This window comes from Hyperolius riggenbachi, chromosome 6 (assembly GCF_040937935.1).
Source record: "Hyperolius riggenbachi isolate aHypRig1 chromosome 6, aHypRig1.pri, whole genome shotgun sequence".
In the NCBI taxonomy this organism is placed as follows: Eukaryota; Metazoa; Chordata; class Amphibia; order Anura; family Hyperoliidae; genus Hyperolius; species Hyperolius riggenbachi.
The window spans coordinates 129,752,889-129,769,067 of NC_090651.1; the positions used below are offsets into that span (position 1 = coordinate 129,752,889).

Here is a 16,179-nt window from a genome sequence, read left to right on the forward strand (position 1 = left end):
TACACCCTCCCCCCCGTCCTACTAAAAAAAAAAAAAAAAAAAAAAAAAAAAAAAAAAGAGAGCGACCAGGAGCACCAATAGTGTAGTATTTAACGCCTACAATTACTACTTACAAACCTGGATTGCAATTAGGCAACACTGATGTTAACATGTGGAGAAATCAGTCTCCACTCAGATGGAAAGTCCTCTTCCAGGTCACACTCCAAAAAAGGGTCCACTGGAACCAATAGGCTGCAGGGATAGCCCCTAGAAAATGGGAATGGTACTATACTGGGAGGGAGGAGGTGCCCCACTGATGTGTCAGGATACTGGCTTGTATATTAAATTGGCTTCTGGTTCCAGATCAGATACAATTTATTTTAGCTCACAACCACATGAGTGAGCTCTACCGGCACTCCTGGCTAATACCAGTGACCACTAGGACACTATTATTAACCTGAAGAAGCGAGTGTATCCTGAGAAACGCAGTGTTTGTTTATACTGTCAAATAAAACTTGAAAATCTTCCTGACAAGTTAAGACTGCTCTTTATTATATAAGCTATTATCCTGACACATCAGTGGGGTGCTTTCTCCCTCCCAGTATGCCTCCAATATGGCCAACTTCTATTGGGAATCCCTCCAAGCATGTAGGGTGAGGCAGAAGAGAGCAGAGGAGGTGCTAGGCCTTAAACTAAGCCATACATCCCCCCCGAGGTCACCAACCCGCAAAATTATAATTTAAACATACAGCTGCCAGTAGTAATGCCACATGTGCAGAAATAATTGCTTGACTAGTCAGCTTTATGCAAACAATTGGATACTTAAATAGGACTACAGATCTTTACTCACCATCTCCAAGTCCTCCTGGCTTGGAAGTGGCCCACGATTTGGCAACGGCAGGAACTTCTGGCGTAGGGGGAATTATCGGCTTTGGAGGTGGTGGGGGCACTTCTGGCGCTCTTAAAACAAAAATGAATGATTAGGTTCCTGTTTAATTCATACAAATACAACCTTCTTAAAGGACAACTGAAGCAATTGGTATATGGAGGCTGCCCTATTTATTTCCTTTTAAGCAATATTAGTTGCCTAGCAGCCCTGCTGATCCTCTGCCTCTAATACTTTTAGCCATAGACCCTGAACAAGCATGCAGCAAATCAGGTTTTTGACATTATTGTGAGATGACAAGATTAGCTGCATGCTTGTTTCTGGCATTCTTCAAAACCCTACTGCAGCCAAATAGATCAGCAGGACTGCCAGGCAACTGGTATTGTATAAAAGTAAATAAATACGGCAGCCTCCATATGCTTCTCACTTCAGCGGTCCTTTAATACTGATGTAATCCTGAAAGAAAAAAAAAATAAGTTACTGGCGTATGTTGTGGGAAGGTTCTGGATCCTGTGGCGGCTCTCCGGTCCTCCCTCCATGCCTTCAGTCCACTGCTGTCCCTACTCCCCGTTGAAGCTATTGGAACAATTGGTCGAATTTGTCTTCAGGAGTCTGAGTAGTTCCAAAGACAAGTGGGTCCTTACTGGACTCACGGATGCGCCAGTCTTTGGAAGCACTCCCGGTAGGGCTGCACGGTTTTGCGGTTTAAAACCGAAACCTCGATTCACATGCAGGCGATCTTCAGATCGTCAGTAGCTTCAGTTTTTTTTTCAGCGCTCGCTGCGCTTGGCCGCATGGTTTCGCCTACCGCCACAAAACAGCAGTGCATATTTTTGACTGTTAACGAGCCGGGCAGCGGGGGGAAGAGTCCAATCCAGAGAGGCACACAGCTCCACCAATGGCTAGATAGAGATGGTACGACAGAGGCGGTAGGCGCCAGCTCCGCCTACCGCCACCATACCATCTCTATCCAGTGATTGGTGGCACTGTGTGCCGCTCTGGACTGGACTCGCCCCCCGCTTCATTAACATTCAAAAATACGCACTGCTAGTCGTAGCTAGTGTCTGCTTGTCTCTCCTCCACTGGACATCTCGGCGAATCACGTGTGAGAGATGCCGGGTAGAGAGACAAGCAGCGGCAGATAAGGGGAGAAGGAAGCTTCCGTATTGTAGCAGACTCGGTTCCAGCCAGAAGCGGTGATTGATTGCAAAGCTCAGAAGTTAAAGCTACTGCCTATACTCCTTCTGCTCGCAATTCCCAATATCCGACCACCAGTGGCTATGTATACTACACAGGGGGGGGGCTACCTCTACTATAGGGGGCAGTAGGTCATCTGGCTACCTATACTGGAGGGGGGGGGGTCCACATGGCTACCTATACTGGAGGGGGGGGGGGTCACATGGCTACCTATACTGCAGGAGAGGAGTGCGGTGTGTGTGTGTGGTAATTTGGATGCCTATAATGCAGGAAGGTCAGGTACCTATAGTGTTGGGGAAGTGTGTGTGTGTGTGTGTGTGTGTGTGTGTGTGTGTGTGTGTGTGTGTGTGTGTGTGTGTGTGTGTGTGTGTGTGTGTGTGTGTGTGTGTGTGTGTGTGTGTGTGTGTGTGTGTGTGTGTGTGTGTGTGTGTGTGTGTGTGTGTGTGTGTGTGTGTGTGTGTGTGTGTGTGTGTGTGTGTGTGTGTGTGTGTGTTTTGCTGTTGGTCGGGGCAGCTGGTGATGGTGGGCCTAGGCCGGTAAAAAGTAGAAATCTGGCCCTGGCAATACGTCGCAAATTGTTAACTGCGTCCAGCGTCCTCACAGAAGGCCCCACCTGCATACATGCGAAATCGCAATTTCTGAGTGAAAAAAATCGCAATTTCAATTTTTCCCTAAAATTGTGCAGCAGACACGACCGTTTCTGAAGCCTCCCGAGCAGTCCAGAAGGCGTGGAGTTTCAATGTGGGACAGCAGTGAATTGAGTTAACAGAGAAAAGACTAGGAAGGCTCTGTGAGATCCAAACTTTTTTTTTTTTTTTTTTAGTGTCACTTCAGATTTGATTTTAACAGATCACCAATACAATTGCCTTTAAAGAAACTCTGAAGTGATTTTAAATTTCCATTTTTAACTAGAATTTATGTAAAGCACTATAGGTAATGTTAAACCGTCGCTTCCCCATGGCCAAACGAGTGGCCAAACGAGGGGTTTATAACCCACAAATCACCTCTGCAAAATCCATGACTTTCTTGGTCGCGGATTTTGCTGCTCATGGAGGCCGAGCTTTGAGCTGCAGCTCTGCCTCCATGCGCGTCAATCCACCGCAGATCCCCGCCTCAGTAAAGGAAGATTGAGAGGGGTGGGGAGAGGCGGCGATCAGCGGGGATTGACGTGCCAAGAGGCAGTGCTACAACCATAAGCTCTGCCTCTATAAGGAAGCGCTCCCCAGACATAGAGGGGATTTGGGGGTATTAACCCCTCGTTTTGCCACGGGGATGCAGCGGTGTAGCATTACCTTGTGTGCTTTACATAAATATTAGTTAAAAACTGGAATTTAGACTCACTTCAGGGTCTCTATTACATCACAAAGCCTCTGGCAACCTTTAGAAATGGAAAAAGCTCACATTTGACCATGTACCAAGACCAACAGTACTGGATTTCAGAGTGCATGATCGAAGCAAAAAAGCTCTGGTATAAATTTATCTTGGAGCAGGTCTTGCAGACTGCAGAGTAAAAAGGTAGAGGTAGCTTAGGGGTAAGTACTGATGGTAGATTGTGTGGTGCACCTGCTTCAGGGCCCTTTCACACTGGCGTGTTGCGGTAAAATAGCCACACTACTACTGCAGCCTAACAAATCACTATGGGAGGGGGGGGGGGTTGGGGAGTTCACACTCAAGTTGCGGTACCCTGACCTGCGTCGGCCCAGAAGTCTAGTCTATGGCTACGCAGGGCTTTTTAAACAGTTGACGTTGCGAAAGCGTATTTTTACAATATGCTTCTGTGTACTTCCGCATACCGCGAAGCAGGAAGTGACTGCAAGCACATGTCACTTCCTGCTTGGCTGATGGCCAGATACTAACGCGGTGTTTGCTGAAGGCCCGTTTTTGGCGATGTGATGGGCACGGTGCAATGCTACCGCCAGTTTTCAGTGTGAAACCACCCTAAAAACACTATTTCAGTTAGGGTGAAGACAATGAGCTCCCTAGACTCACAGTCTTGTCCTCGTCCCTCCTCCATTTGGTTCCATGCATTACATTTCATATGGACTATATTTCCGCTTTGATGAACATACTTGTCTGTAAACCATTGGTCCTCAAACTAAGGCCCGCGGGCCAAATGCGGCCCATCGAGGCTTTTTCACTGTCCCCCCACAAACACAAAATGTATAACTTATGTATGCGGCCCACTGTACCTTTAAATATCGGCTACCCAAATATAGAATAGCAATGCTGGCATCACCCATCCACATACTGTAGAAGCCAGCAAGCAGTAATTTGAATTTTGCATCAGGTGACATTGTCCAACTGGAAATCAGGTTGTCACCTGAGTATGCTTCACTGTCTGGTGCACAAAGACGTTCTTCAGGCACGCATGACTGAATGGCTGCTGCTGGGAGTTCTCCAGGCATGATTGGGGGGAATCAATACCTAGGTTCAATGTAATGTTTTTCAACACTTTATGTATGTTTCGGCCTCTCGGCAGTCTGAAGTATGTTGACCTGGCCCTTGACCGAAAAAGGTTGGGGACCTCTGCTGTAAACAATCCACAGCCTTTGGTAAAGTGGCCTTGAGCTGTGAAATGGGCCTCAAAAAAACATTTTCACTTTATCATTGTCATTATAGGCAAATGCAGTAAGTGTATATCAATGGGTAAAAGTGGCAAATGCATGAATTTAAATCCATAGCACAAAGACTATCTGTGCCCAATGAATAAAGCATATCAAAAAATTATTCTTAAAAGAAACCCCAAACCTTCAAAATTTCTAAAATAAAGCACAAATAATTAAACTAACTTCTCTTCTTCATTTTGCTCTTGTTTGGATGCCCAGCCTGTTCCATCTTTGGGCACAATGTTCACATTAGGGTCATTTCCTTTATTCTCTGCTTTAAGACTGGGCAAATTAGCAGGTGGTGGCATACGCCGAGAAACAGCAACTTTTCCCAAACTCTGGAGTCCATGGCGAGCAGCAACTATAAGAAAGTAAAAGAGAAGTACAGTATATAAAACATATTGGGAGCATATGCCAAGATACAAAAAAAAAAAAGAAAAAAAAAAAAAAAAAAAAAGAAGGTTTTAACCATTTTCTTACATGCAAACTAAAGCCTTGTACACCCGTACACCCAGAAGACTAGTGCGTAGCATTTCTACCTACTATTGAATATCCAAGCAAAAGAATCCCAACTGAGAACTAGAAAAACTCTGTTCACAATTAAGTTGATAAAAATCAAACAATATTATATAATCAAACGTGTGTAATGCATGGCCACTGTACCCGAGATGAATAAAAAAAATAAAAATCTATTTGTATTTACCTGGAGTTTCCTCCAGCACCATCATGCCATAGACTTCCTCGCCCTGGGCCGCTCCAACACACTGCTGGCCATCCCGGTATCTTTGCTCAGTTGCACATGCGCCACGCACGCAGTCCCGTTGACAGGAGCATTCTGTGCAGAAGTAGCATTACTGTGCAGACACAGGAGCATTATGGGGGCGCAAAGCCGTATATGAGCGAAAGAGTAACTGAACAAAGATACCAGGATGGTCATTCAGACCTCCTTCAGACCATTCGTCCCCTTGCCTTCTTTCGGGGCAGGTCCAATCGACCATTGGAGCTGCCCTGAAAGAAGGCAAGGGAGCGAATGGTCTGAAGGAGGCTGGAGGAAGCCCCAGATAAGTATAAATGCTTTCTTTTGATTTTTCTTAGGTTTCCTTTAGGAAGCAGAGAAGACTTTTGGTGATGAGGAAATTACCAATGTTTAGAACAACTAAGCTATTTTAAACTAAAGAATATTTGAAACCGAATTAAAAGATGTAAGATACAAGAGGTCCATGGAGGGTAATAGATTTGTATGTCTTCCAAAAGCAGCTACTCCAGACACAAAATACCCATTGTGCTGCAGTATACAACAATCTGCCACAAAATTAAACAATTATCCTGTTACAATAAAAAACAATTTCTTATGAAGTAAAGTGTTGTCCAATAGCTACTCTAATATGACTTACCAGTAGTTTTTTGAGTTTCTAGTGACTTTCCCTTGTATGTATTAAACAGGCTGAGAGTGGCATATTTTTTCCCATCTTTTGATTTTGTGCTCTGGCCTGACTTCTCCGACATGTCGAAGGAAATTCATCGAGTCTGGTAACCTTCCTCCTCACTGTTAGACCCAGATCCTCCTGACAAAAACACAACAGTCATATGTTAAATTTAGAACATACAGAACGTGTGTATGAAGGTTCAACAGAACAAACACTTATTTTTCATTCAAATTACACTGATCGTATGCTGTAACTGGCCAAAAGATGTACCTTCATATTCTGCACTGTGGCTCCCCCACACATAACCACTCATGCTAGAGCAAAACCATGCTTTGGAACAGCGCATTGAAGGACACTGAACTTTTTATATAGTTTCTGGTTCCTCACGGCACCTTTTGCTCGTTACATATCATAAGTCTGTTAACGAGTCTATGTGGATGCCCTGCAACATCACAACACATATTTCGGAAATAGAAATGCAAAGGAGAGAGAGCAAAACGGAAAGTCCCCTTTATATGCATCATTCTGCAGTGTGAGAGGTGCATTTATTATAGGGAGACAAGAGGACTGAGCTTATTTGGGGGTTGGCAATAGCTATCACAGATGAGCTGCCTATAGAAAGCAGGGGCAAAAGCAGAGTTATGAGTAATAACTAGTACAAACCAGGGCTGTGGAGTTGGAGTATCTTTGGGTACCTGGAGTCAGAGTAGGTCGTTTCAATAAAACTGAGGAGTCGAATGATTTTTGTACCCACTCCACAGCTCTGGTGAGTAATACACTAAGGAATCGGAGCCGACGAGTCAGAGCCATTTCGGGTACCTGGAGTCAGAGGTTTAATTGGATGATTTTTGTACCGACTCCACAGCCCTGGTACAAACATCGGCAAAGTTGTTGGTACCTCTTCTCATAAAAAGGAACAACCCACAATTGTCTCTGAAGATATGACAAAGTATTTTTCTTGAATAAAACAAGTTTTGTTCTCCAAAACTGGGGGAAAAAAGTGGATGTGCCTTATATGCCAAAGATATGGCAAATATGGGTGCAGAGTGTGTTGGGAAGCACTTTGATCATACATTGTATATTTACAGAGATGCTTTTGCTGGGACCTGAGGACTGAGTTATCATAGTTTACTAGAACGCAATTCTAGGCCTCAAACCTGGTACAGTCGGACAATGGGTGACTGGGGTTGATATTCAGAAAAGAGGGCAGAGCCACAAAGAGCCAACCAGATTTGTTTCATTTATGAACTGCTTCCAATCTCAAATTATTGAAGCGAAGGACCCCAATCTTGGTCATTGAGTGACTGTGGGTAGGGCCAATAACTAAATACATACCCAAGCAAAGCTGGATCCTCAGCTAGTAATTTATAAAGTAATATTGCCCCCCCCCCCCCCCCCCAAAAAAAATACATTAAATAAATTATACATTAAGTTATTTTCACTACATTCCCTCTAAAGGTAGCCATACACTGGTCGATTTGCCATCAGATCGACCAACAGATAGATCTCTCTCTGATCAAATCTGATCAGAGAGGGATCGTATGGCTGCCTTTACTGCAAACAGATTGTGAATCGGTTTCACTATAAAACATTCACAATCTGTGGAACTTTTCTGAAGCAATGGGTAGAATGTATTTGCATTGAACAAGGCAACATTGTGGTTCGATCAACGTTGAATAGATCTCCTGCTGGAATCTATTGAAAATCTATGTACTGCAGTGTTCTCCCCAGGCTGTTTTAGCCGGGTGCTAGTTTTGTTGGGCACCCAGCTGTCATCGGCTTATCTCCTCCTATACTGTGAGCAGAGTTGCTCACAGAAGCACTGGCCCTGCATTCTCTCATCTCGCCACCCGGCTACTTTTTCACCCCACCCAGCTACTACTTCATGCCACCCGGCTGGGAAAAAATTCTGGGGAGAACACTGTACTGTGTATAATGCTGGGCGTACACTGATCGATTTTGCTGCTCGATTCCCGCTCGATTCTGCAGGCGATTCATCTTCCACTTGTTTTTCTTATCTTTTCCATTGTCCTCAATGCAGAATCGAGCGGCAAAACGATCGGGCGGGAGATCGGTCGTGTCAGAAATTATCTATCGAGCCATCTAAATGGCTCAGAATCGAGCCGTGTATTCCTAGCATAAGGGATTGATTCAGGTCAGAGAGAATTGGTCATTTCATCACAGCAGGTATGGCCAGCTTTAGTTCCCACTCACACTTTCATAATAAAATAAAATTTTCAGATGAAGATATTAGCTTTTATTAGCCAATATGTCCAGCAGAGCCAAAAGATCACATGTGACAGAATTTAGGCTTGCCATACATTAACTTTGAGATAGAAGTCTGTCATAATTTATGAGAATTCTACTACTGCAAAGTAATCAATAGCGTAATTTCCAAGCTCACCACAGCACAATCTCACTGCATCAAAAGGAAAAGCTGAAAGGAGTTCTGTTTAGCTTCACCCTGGCAGGAGTGCCCTCTCATAGGGAAACTCATACAAAACTAAAATGTTGAGCCAGATCTGTTGGAAATCTATAGTGCAACATGCTGCATCTATTGTCATTTCAGTCGCAAGAATCAATCGAAATTAGAATCAGACAAAACAGAAAGGTTTTGATCAGACGCAACGGTAGATCGATGGCCCATATCATTACACTGTTACCCATCTCCTGCAGGGTAACAGCACTATGTACATACGTGTCAGTGTCTTGCCGAGAGGGGGCGGAGGAACAATGAGCAGCATACGACAGAGTGGCTACCGGTGAGCGTCGAGAACATTGGGCATTGTGCGCTGCTAGGACATCGCTAAAGATCTGACATGCTTGATCTTAAGCGATAGTCGTGCGGCCACTGTATCCATGCTGGTCTGACCTCTTGATTCTCAGCCATAGTGGTCGTTATCGACCACCATGGGTATAGGCCTTAACGTGTAGATGTGTGCTGTCCCCTATCACCGAGCTCCCCCCCCCATTAGCGACAAACATCTGCAACACTCCTTTGTAAACTCAGTAGCTAAGAACTTTAATGCATCCCGAAAGATTGATCTCTTATTAAATGTATGTTTAATACAAAAAAATGATTTTACTTTAATTTGAAATATTACCAATAAACCTTTCCAATTACAATGTGGTTTGTGAATGGGATGCTCCAGACTTTAGTAAAAAAATAAAAATAAATTTACAACAACCCATTCTGGCAATTGAAATGCTCCCAACAGGGGCATAGACCAGCCCAAGTGAAGCCTTTGTATCGGGGAAGGTTAAGGGCCCATTCACACTTGTGCGTTTTCAGAGCGATTTCAGCTTTGCTGAAAATCGCTAGCGATTTGAAAAACCTGTGCACAATGAAAGTGTATGTAAGTGTTCTCATCTAAGCGTTTAGCGATTTGTTGAAACGCAAACGCGTTGCATGCAGCGTTTTCTGAGCGATTCTGGAGCGATTAGCGTTTCAATAAAAGTATTTGAATTGAACTAGAAATCGCAAAACGCTAATCGCTGGAATAACGCTCTCTATACAGTGAAAAATCGCTAGGAAAAAACGCCAGAAAAACGCTCAGCGTTTTGCGTTAGCGTTTTCTAGTGTGAATGGGCCCTTAAGGTATACCGAGCCACCCGAGAGGATGACGAGGGAGCCCACGCAGTACTTGGGGCTGGAAGAACACCCAGGTAAGTATAAATTCTATTTAAATCATCTTGGGTAAACTTTAATTGGAGATCGGACACCAGGGCCTCAATTCACTAAGCTTTATCAAACACTTTATCAAACGTTTGATAATTTACCTCATGGGGAAAATCTAATTTTGAATTCACTAAAGTTATAGATTTATTGAACATTTAAATTGATAAAACATTCGATAAATCTATAACACCTTAGTGAATTCAAAATTAGATTTTACCCATGAGGTAAATTATCAAAAGTTTGATAAAGTATTTGATAAAGCTTAGTGAATTGAGGCCAAGGGCATTACATGCTGTAGCTTATCCTTTGGAGCAGCGAGGAAGTTCTGAGTTTAGTTCCACTTTAAACTTGTACCAAAGTAAAAGCACTGTAATTTGTTTTTTCACTTCCTGTGTAACTGTCAATTACAGTAGGCATAATCTGACGGTTCTAAACCTCATATGCCTGGTGCAAACAATGTAATTTCCCATCAGATCGATGATGATTTCCAGCAAGTCATATCTGCTCCCAACCGAGAACGGGTCCGATTTTGTGCAATGATCTGAAAACCAATCCAGTTCTCAATCAGATCGGACATGCCAGTAATCGATTCAACCCACCGTTCTGACAGGAAATTGCATAGTGTGTACCAAGCATAAGAGGTTCAGACCTGTCAGAATATAATACCTGCAGAAAAGAGCAGCTACACAGGAAATTACAAAACAATTACAGTGCTTTTACTTTGGGACAAGTTTAAAGTGGAACTAAACTCAGAACTTCCTCTCTGCTCCAATGAATTAGCTAAACCCTGATAACCTTTATATGGGGGGAGGGGCAAATCTACACTACAATTTATGGAAATCTTCAAAAAAAACTAACTAAAGGCTCATACACACATTCAATTAATGCACCGCACAGCAAGTTGTTTACATGACAAGTACGTACACACACACCAACAAAATAAACAGCCAACTCACTTAAATGCTATGCATGCAAAAACAACAAAGTAAAGGTGGGTACACACGTCAGATAAAAGTCTTTGGAAAATAAAAGATCACAGACCAATTTTACCCACTTTCATGTAGTATGAGAGCCATACCTACACAGTCTATTCTATGGAGCTGAACCCCCCATCAGATAAAACTCCTTGCAAGATGCTCTAAACAAAGATGCTGTACACATGCAAAAGATCAGTTCCTGTAAAAGATCCGTTCCTGCAAACTGCATTCATAGTCTATGATATCTGCAGCTCTCATACACACCTTGTTTAACGGACAATTATCTGTAGATCAGATCCATCAGGTTGGATCTTCAGATCGGCAGATAATTGTCTGATCTGCAGATGAATGAACATTAAACAAGGTGTGTATGATGATCTGCAGATATAGACTATGAATGCATTTTGCAGGAATGGCTCTTTTGCAGGGATTGATCTTTTGCAGATACTGATCTGTTGAATGTGTACAGCATCTCTGTGTGCAGCATCTTGCAAAGATTTTTATCTGATGGGGAGTTCAGCTCCATTGAATAGACTGTGTAGAGTATGGCTCTCATACTACATGAAAGGGGGTAAAATTGGTCTGATCTTTCATTTTCCAAAGACTTTTATCTGACGTGTTTACCCACTTTAAGATAGATTGTTGGTACGTTTGTATGAGCCGTAAAAATGCACTTTCCATGAGGCACTGAATGGGTTAAGCCTCAGGGTTTATATATCACTAATGCTAGGTAAACATCATACAATTTTTTGTTAGACAGATGGTTCGACAGATAATTTCCAACATGTTCGATTGTTTTTCTGATCGATTTCTCATAGAAGTGAAAAGTGAAATAGATAAGAAAAGATAACAGAATCGAAAATCAGAAAATCGAATCCGAAATTGATCGGACAGAAAAAAATGCATCGTATGTAACCAGCATAAAGTAATCACGGCTACTGATAAGACAGTTTGATCTCACTACATGAACAAATAAAGCAGCAGTGAGTCAAGTATAAACGTCCAACTAGCGCAGTGTTCTCCCCAGGATTAATCAAGTGGGCGTGCCGCCCGGGTAAATTCAATTACCGCTCGGCTGGCGGTGTTCCAGCTATCTTCACCGGTGCCCGGCTATTGCGCTGGGCTCTCTCATAAAAAAAAAAACAAAACCAAGCAGCGCTGCTCCGTGCACAAGATCTCGCGCTTCCCGGCGAGCTCGTGCATTAATTGGCTGAGCAGTAGAGGTGGGACCAACGCGCGAGGCTGAAGACTGTCTCTTCAGAGACTCCGTGCAGTAGTAGGGGGCGGGACCAGCGCGCGAGGCAGCCGACAGTTCAGAGGCGCGCATTGAGGCTGTCTGCGTGCACGGACGCTGTCAAGCCTGTAAGTATGCTATAACAGGCTGACAGGCCATGTGATGTAAAGCCATATGAGGGATGTTGCGGGCGGGTTGTCGGGGGCTATTTGGGAGCTATTGCAGGGAATAAATACAGATCGAGTAAAAAAAAGAAAAAAAAAATACACAACGAGTAAAAAAAAAAAAAAAAACTGCTAAGAACCCCCCTGAAAACAGCAAATATACATAACAAAGTATAAGTGATTAATCAAAGGAAATAGCGCTAGCAACATCCTGTTGCTCATAATAAATCGACGCAACTTAATTTTGTTTCCTTGCATGCTACTTGCACTAGTGACAGCGTTGTGTGCATAACTAAGCAATGGCTGCAGCTTACAGTTGCTTAGTTATGTACGCTACGCGAACACGTGCGTGCAGGGAAACAAATTAAGTTGCGCTGATTTATTAGTGCAACCAACAGGAGGTTGCTTGCGCAATTTCCTTTGATGAATCAACCTCATAGAGTCATATTAAAGGAGTTGTAAGGCAAATTTAAAAAAAATGAACGCTACTTACCGGGGGCTTCCTCCAGCCCCAAGCTCCCAGGACCTCCCTCGCCGCATCTCTGCGCGCAGCCGTTTGCCGGAGCTCCGACTTGGTCCCCGGCGATGACATCAGAGCGACCTGGAGGTCGCTCTGTACTGCGCCTGCGCGATCGGCGCTGTCAATCACCGCTACGTGGGCCGGAGCGGACTGCTCCTCATCAGACATGCTTGTTCGGGTTCTATGGCTTAAAGTATTAGAGGCAGAGGATCAGCAGGATAGCCATTGTTTAAAAGGAATTAAATATGGCAGCCAACATATCCCTTTGGCTTCAAATGTCCTATAAATGTAACACAAATATTCTGGTACAAGTATTAAATCTTAAATAAAAGTCTTATTAAGCTTTGAAAAATAAGTAATAATTAAGGCACATTTAATTTTCCACACCTTCAAATTTCCCCCGTGCCCCACCCGGCTACTTTTTCATACCACCCGGCTGGAAAAAAATCCTGGGGAGAACACTGTAGCGCCCAACATGCACATGACCATCCGCACGACCTGACGAACCGCACGAGCTGTATGTCCACACACGTCCAGATGGATGAAGGACCAACTCATTTACATACTGCGCACGCAAGCGGAATGACAGACCACACACATTCAAAACAAGTACAAGAGGTTTACAAGTCGTTCAAATGACTTGTACACACGTATCAACTGCACGATATCAGAGCAACAGTCGTGTGAATAGATGCAACAGTTGGATCGTGCAAACCGCCTGTTATCAGTCGCTTGTCAAGTCGTTTGCAAGTGTACACATGCCAGATTGTCGTCCAATAGTCTAAAACAGACTAAAGTCAGACGACAATCAGGCAGTTTGGTTGCGCGTGTGTATGGGCCTTCAGGGTCATACACAAGTCCAACTTAATGCACAACCAACTGTATAACATGACCAACTAGGCCTGAACGATAAACCGTTTTCGGATCAAAACCGCGATCACGGAAGTGACGATTCTGTGATCGCCATGGTGGCGATTTTCATCCCCCTCTGCAGTCAGCCCAGCATTCTCCTCTACCACTCTGTGCAGCAGCAGTTTGCGGCGGCTCAGCGCCAGTGCTTTCACTTGCCATTACTGAAGCGGCTCATTCTCTCCCCCAACTTCTGCCTGTGCAGCCAATCAGCGGAGCGGACGGCAAACTCCACCCACAGGCTCTCACACTCGCGGCAGCTCACTCCTCCCAGCACCTCTACATCACTAGCTGGGTGGGCGCCGCATAGCAGGCTGTCAATCACATGTTGTGCTACGAGCAGCTGACTCCGCCCACCTGCAGGCTCTCACATTTGGGGCGACTGACTCCATGCTAGGCTAACAATCCTATTTTGTATTAAGGGCGGTAAACTCCGCCCACAGGCTGTCACTCGTGACTCACTTCTCTCGGTGCTTCCACATTATTTGTTGGGTGGGCGGCAGACTCCACCCACATGCATGCCAATCAAACTTTGTGTTATGGGCAGCAGACTCCGCCTGTCTTTCAAGTTGTGTATCGCCTCTGCCTCCTTTGCACAGTGTGTCAGCATGATAATAACCGAGACATGGATGGATGAAAGCCATGACTGGATAGCTAATTTAAAAGGATACAATGCGTTTAGGAGGGATAGAACAGAGAAAAAAGGTGGAGGGGTTTGTCTCTTTGTTAAGAATTCTCTTACAGCTGTCCTCAACGATGAGATGGAGGAAGATTGCGAAGATGTGGAGTCCGTTTGGGTAAATATTCATGGTGGAAATAAAAGTTGCCAATTGCTTATTGGGGTATGCTACAGGCCACCTCTTATTAATGAAGCTGCAGAACTGCGATTACTACAGCAGATTGAAAAAGCTGCAGGTAAAAATGAGGTCATAATTATGGGCGACTTCAACTTTCCAGACATTGACTGGAGTATTGAGGCTACCCATTCTGGTAAAAGCAGCAGATTTCTGGCAGCACTACAGGACAATTACTTGACTCAAATGGTAACTGAACCAACTAGGGGGAATGCGTTACTGGATCTGATCATTTCTAATAGACCAGATAATGTATCAAATGTGCAGGTTCAAGAACATTTGGGAAATAGTGATCACAACATGATAACGTTTGAGCTGGTGACTGATAGGCCACGGGGCAGCGGGACCACTAAAACTATGAACTTTAGAAAAGCAAAGTTCACTCAAATTAGGCAGGCACTAAGTTTGGTGAACTGGGATAATGTACTACAAGGGGAAGACACTGAAGGGAAATGGCAAGCTTTTAAACTTATACTCAATCAATACTGTAGTATGTATATCCCATATGGAAACAAAATGTCTAGGAATAAAAAAAGGCCTCTATGGATGAATAGAAAGGTTAAAGATAAAATGTAGAGGAAAAAGAATGCCTATAAGGTCTTAAAACAGGAGGGGACAGAGGCTGCACTAAGCAATTATAAGGAGTGCAATAAAAATTGTAAAAAAGAAATTAGGCAGGCAAAGATTGAAGCTGAAAAACAAATCGCTAAGGATATCAAATCTAACCCAAAAAAGTTTTACAAGTACATTAACTCTAAAAAAAGAAAGGTTGACTGTATAGGACTCCTAAAGGATGAGGATGGGAACTCAATGGTGGATGACCAAGGTAAGGCAGAGTTATTAAATGCTTTCTTTGCTTCTGTCTTCACAAAAGAAACAGCACTGTTGCAAACTACAGAGGCGGAAGAGTCTCAATCTTCTAACTGTAATATTAAATACTTAACGCAGGAAGAAGTGAAGGCAAGACTAAATAAATTAAAAATAGACAAGGCACCTGGCCCGGATGGCATGCATCCTCGGGTCCTAAGGGAATTAAGTTCAGTTATAGATAAACCCCTTTATCTTATCTTTTGTGACTCTCTTGCAACTGGCAGAGTCCCAGTGGATTGGCGTACAGCCCACGTTTTCCCATTATTTAAGAAGGGCAAAAAATCTGATCCAGGAAATTATAGACCTGTAAGTTTAACATCAGTTGTATGCAAACTATTTGAGGGGTTACTAAGAGATACTATACATGACTTCATAGTAGAAAATAATCTTATTTCTCAGCATCAACATGGGTTTACTAAAGACAGGTCCTGTTTGACTAACATGCTCAGCTTTTATGAGGTAGTGAATGCTAATATGGATATTGGGAATGCTGTAGATGTGATATACTTGGACTTTGCAAAGGCCTTCGACACTTTTCCCCACAAAAGTCTGGTGCAAAAGTTGAGGATGCAAGGACTGGGGAAGAGTCTATGTTCATGGATAGGGAACTGGCTAATGGACAGAAAACAAAGAGTTGTGGTCAATGGATCATACTCAAAATGGGAGACTGTTAGCAGTGGGGTCCCACAGGGGTCTGTTCTGGGTCCAGTGCTCTTCAATTTATTTATTAATGACCTAGTAGATGCAGTAGTGAGCAATGTTGCTATTTTTGCAGATGATACAAAATTGTGCAGAATCATTAACTCTCAGGAAGATAGTGTCATATTGCAACAGGATCTGGATAGGATGGCTATATGGGCACATACATGGCAGATGA

The 16,179-nt window shown here is 43.6% G+C and overlaps 1 protein-coding gene across 5 annotated transcripts in view; it reads right to left on the reverse strand.

Annotated features, from left to right (window-relative positions):
* The window catches only part of PRRC2C (proline rich coiled-coil 2C), a 118,451-nt gene that overhangs the window by 85,726 nt on the left and 16,546 nt on the right, over positions 1-16,179 (reverse strand). For all 5 annotated transcript variants that reach the window (XM_068239906.1, XM_068239904.1, XM_068239903.1 and 2 more), the window contains exons 2-4: positions 6,063-6,233; positions 4,852-5,029; positions 830-939 (exon numbers count right to left, since the gene is read on the reverse strand). In XM_068239906.1, coding sequence (XP_068096007.1) covers positions 830-939; positions 4,852-5,029; positions 6,063-6,174 — 400 coding nt within the window. In that variant the 5' untranslated portion in view covers positions 6,175-6,233. The remainder of the gene's footprint in view (positions 1-829; positions 940-4,851; positions 5,030-6,062; positions 6,234-16,179) is intronic.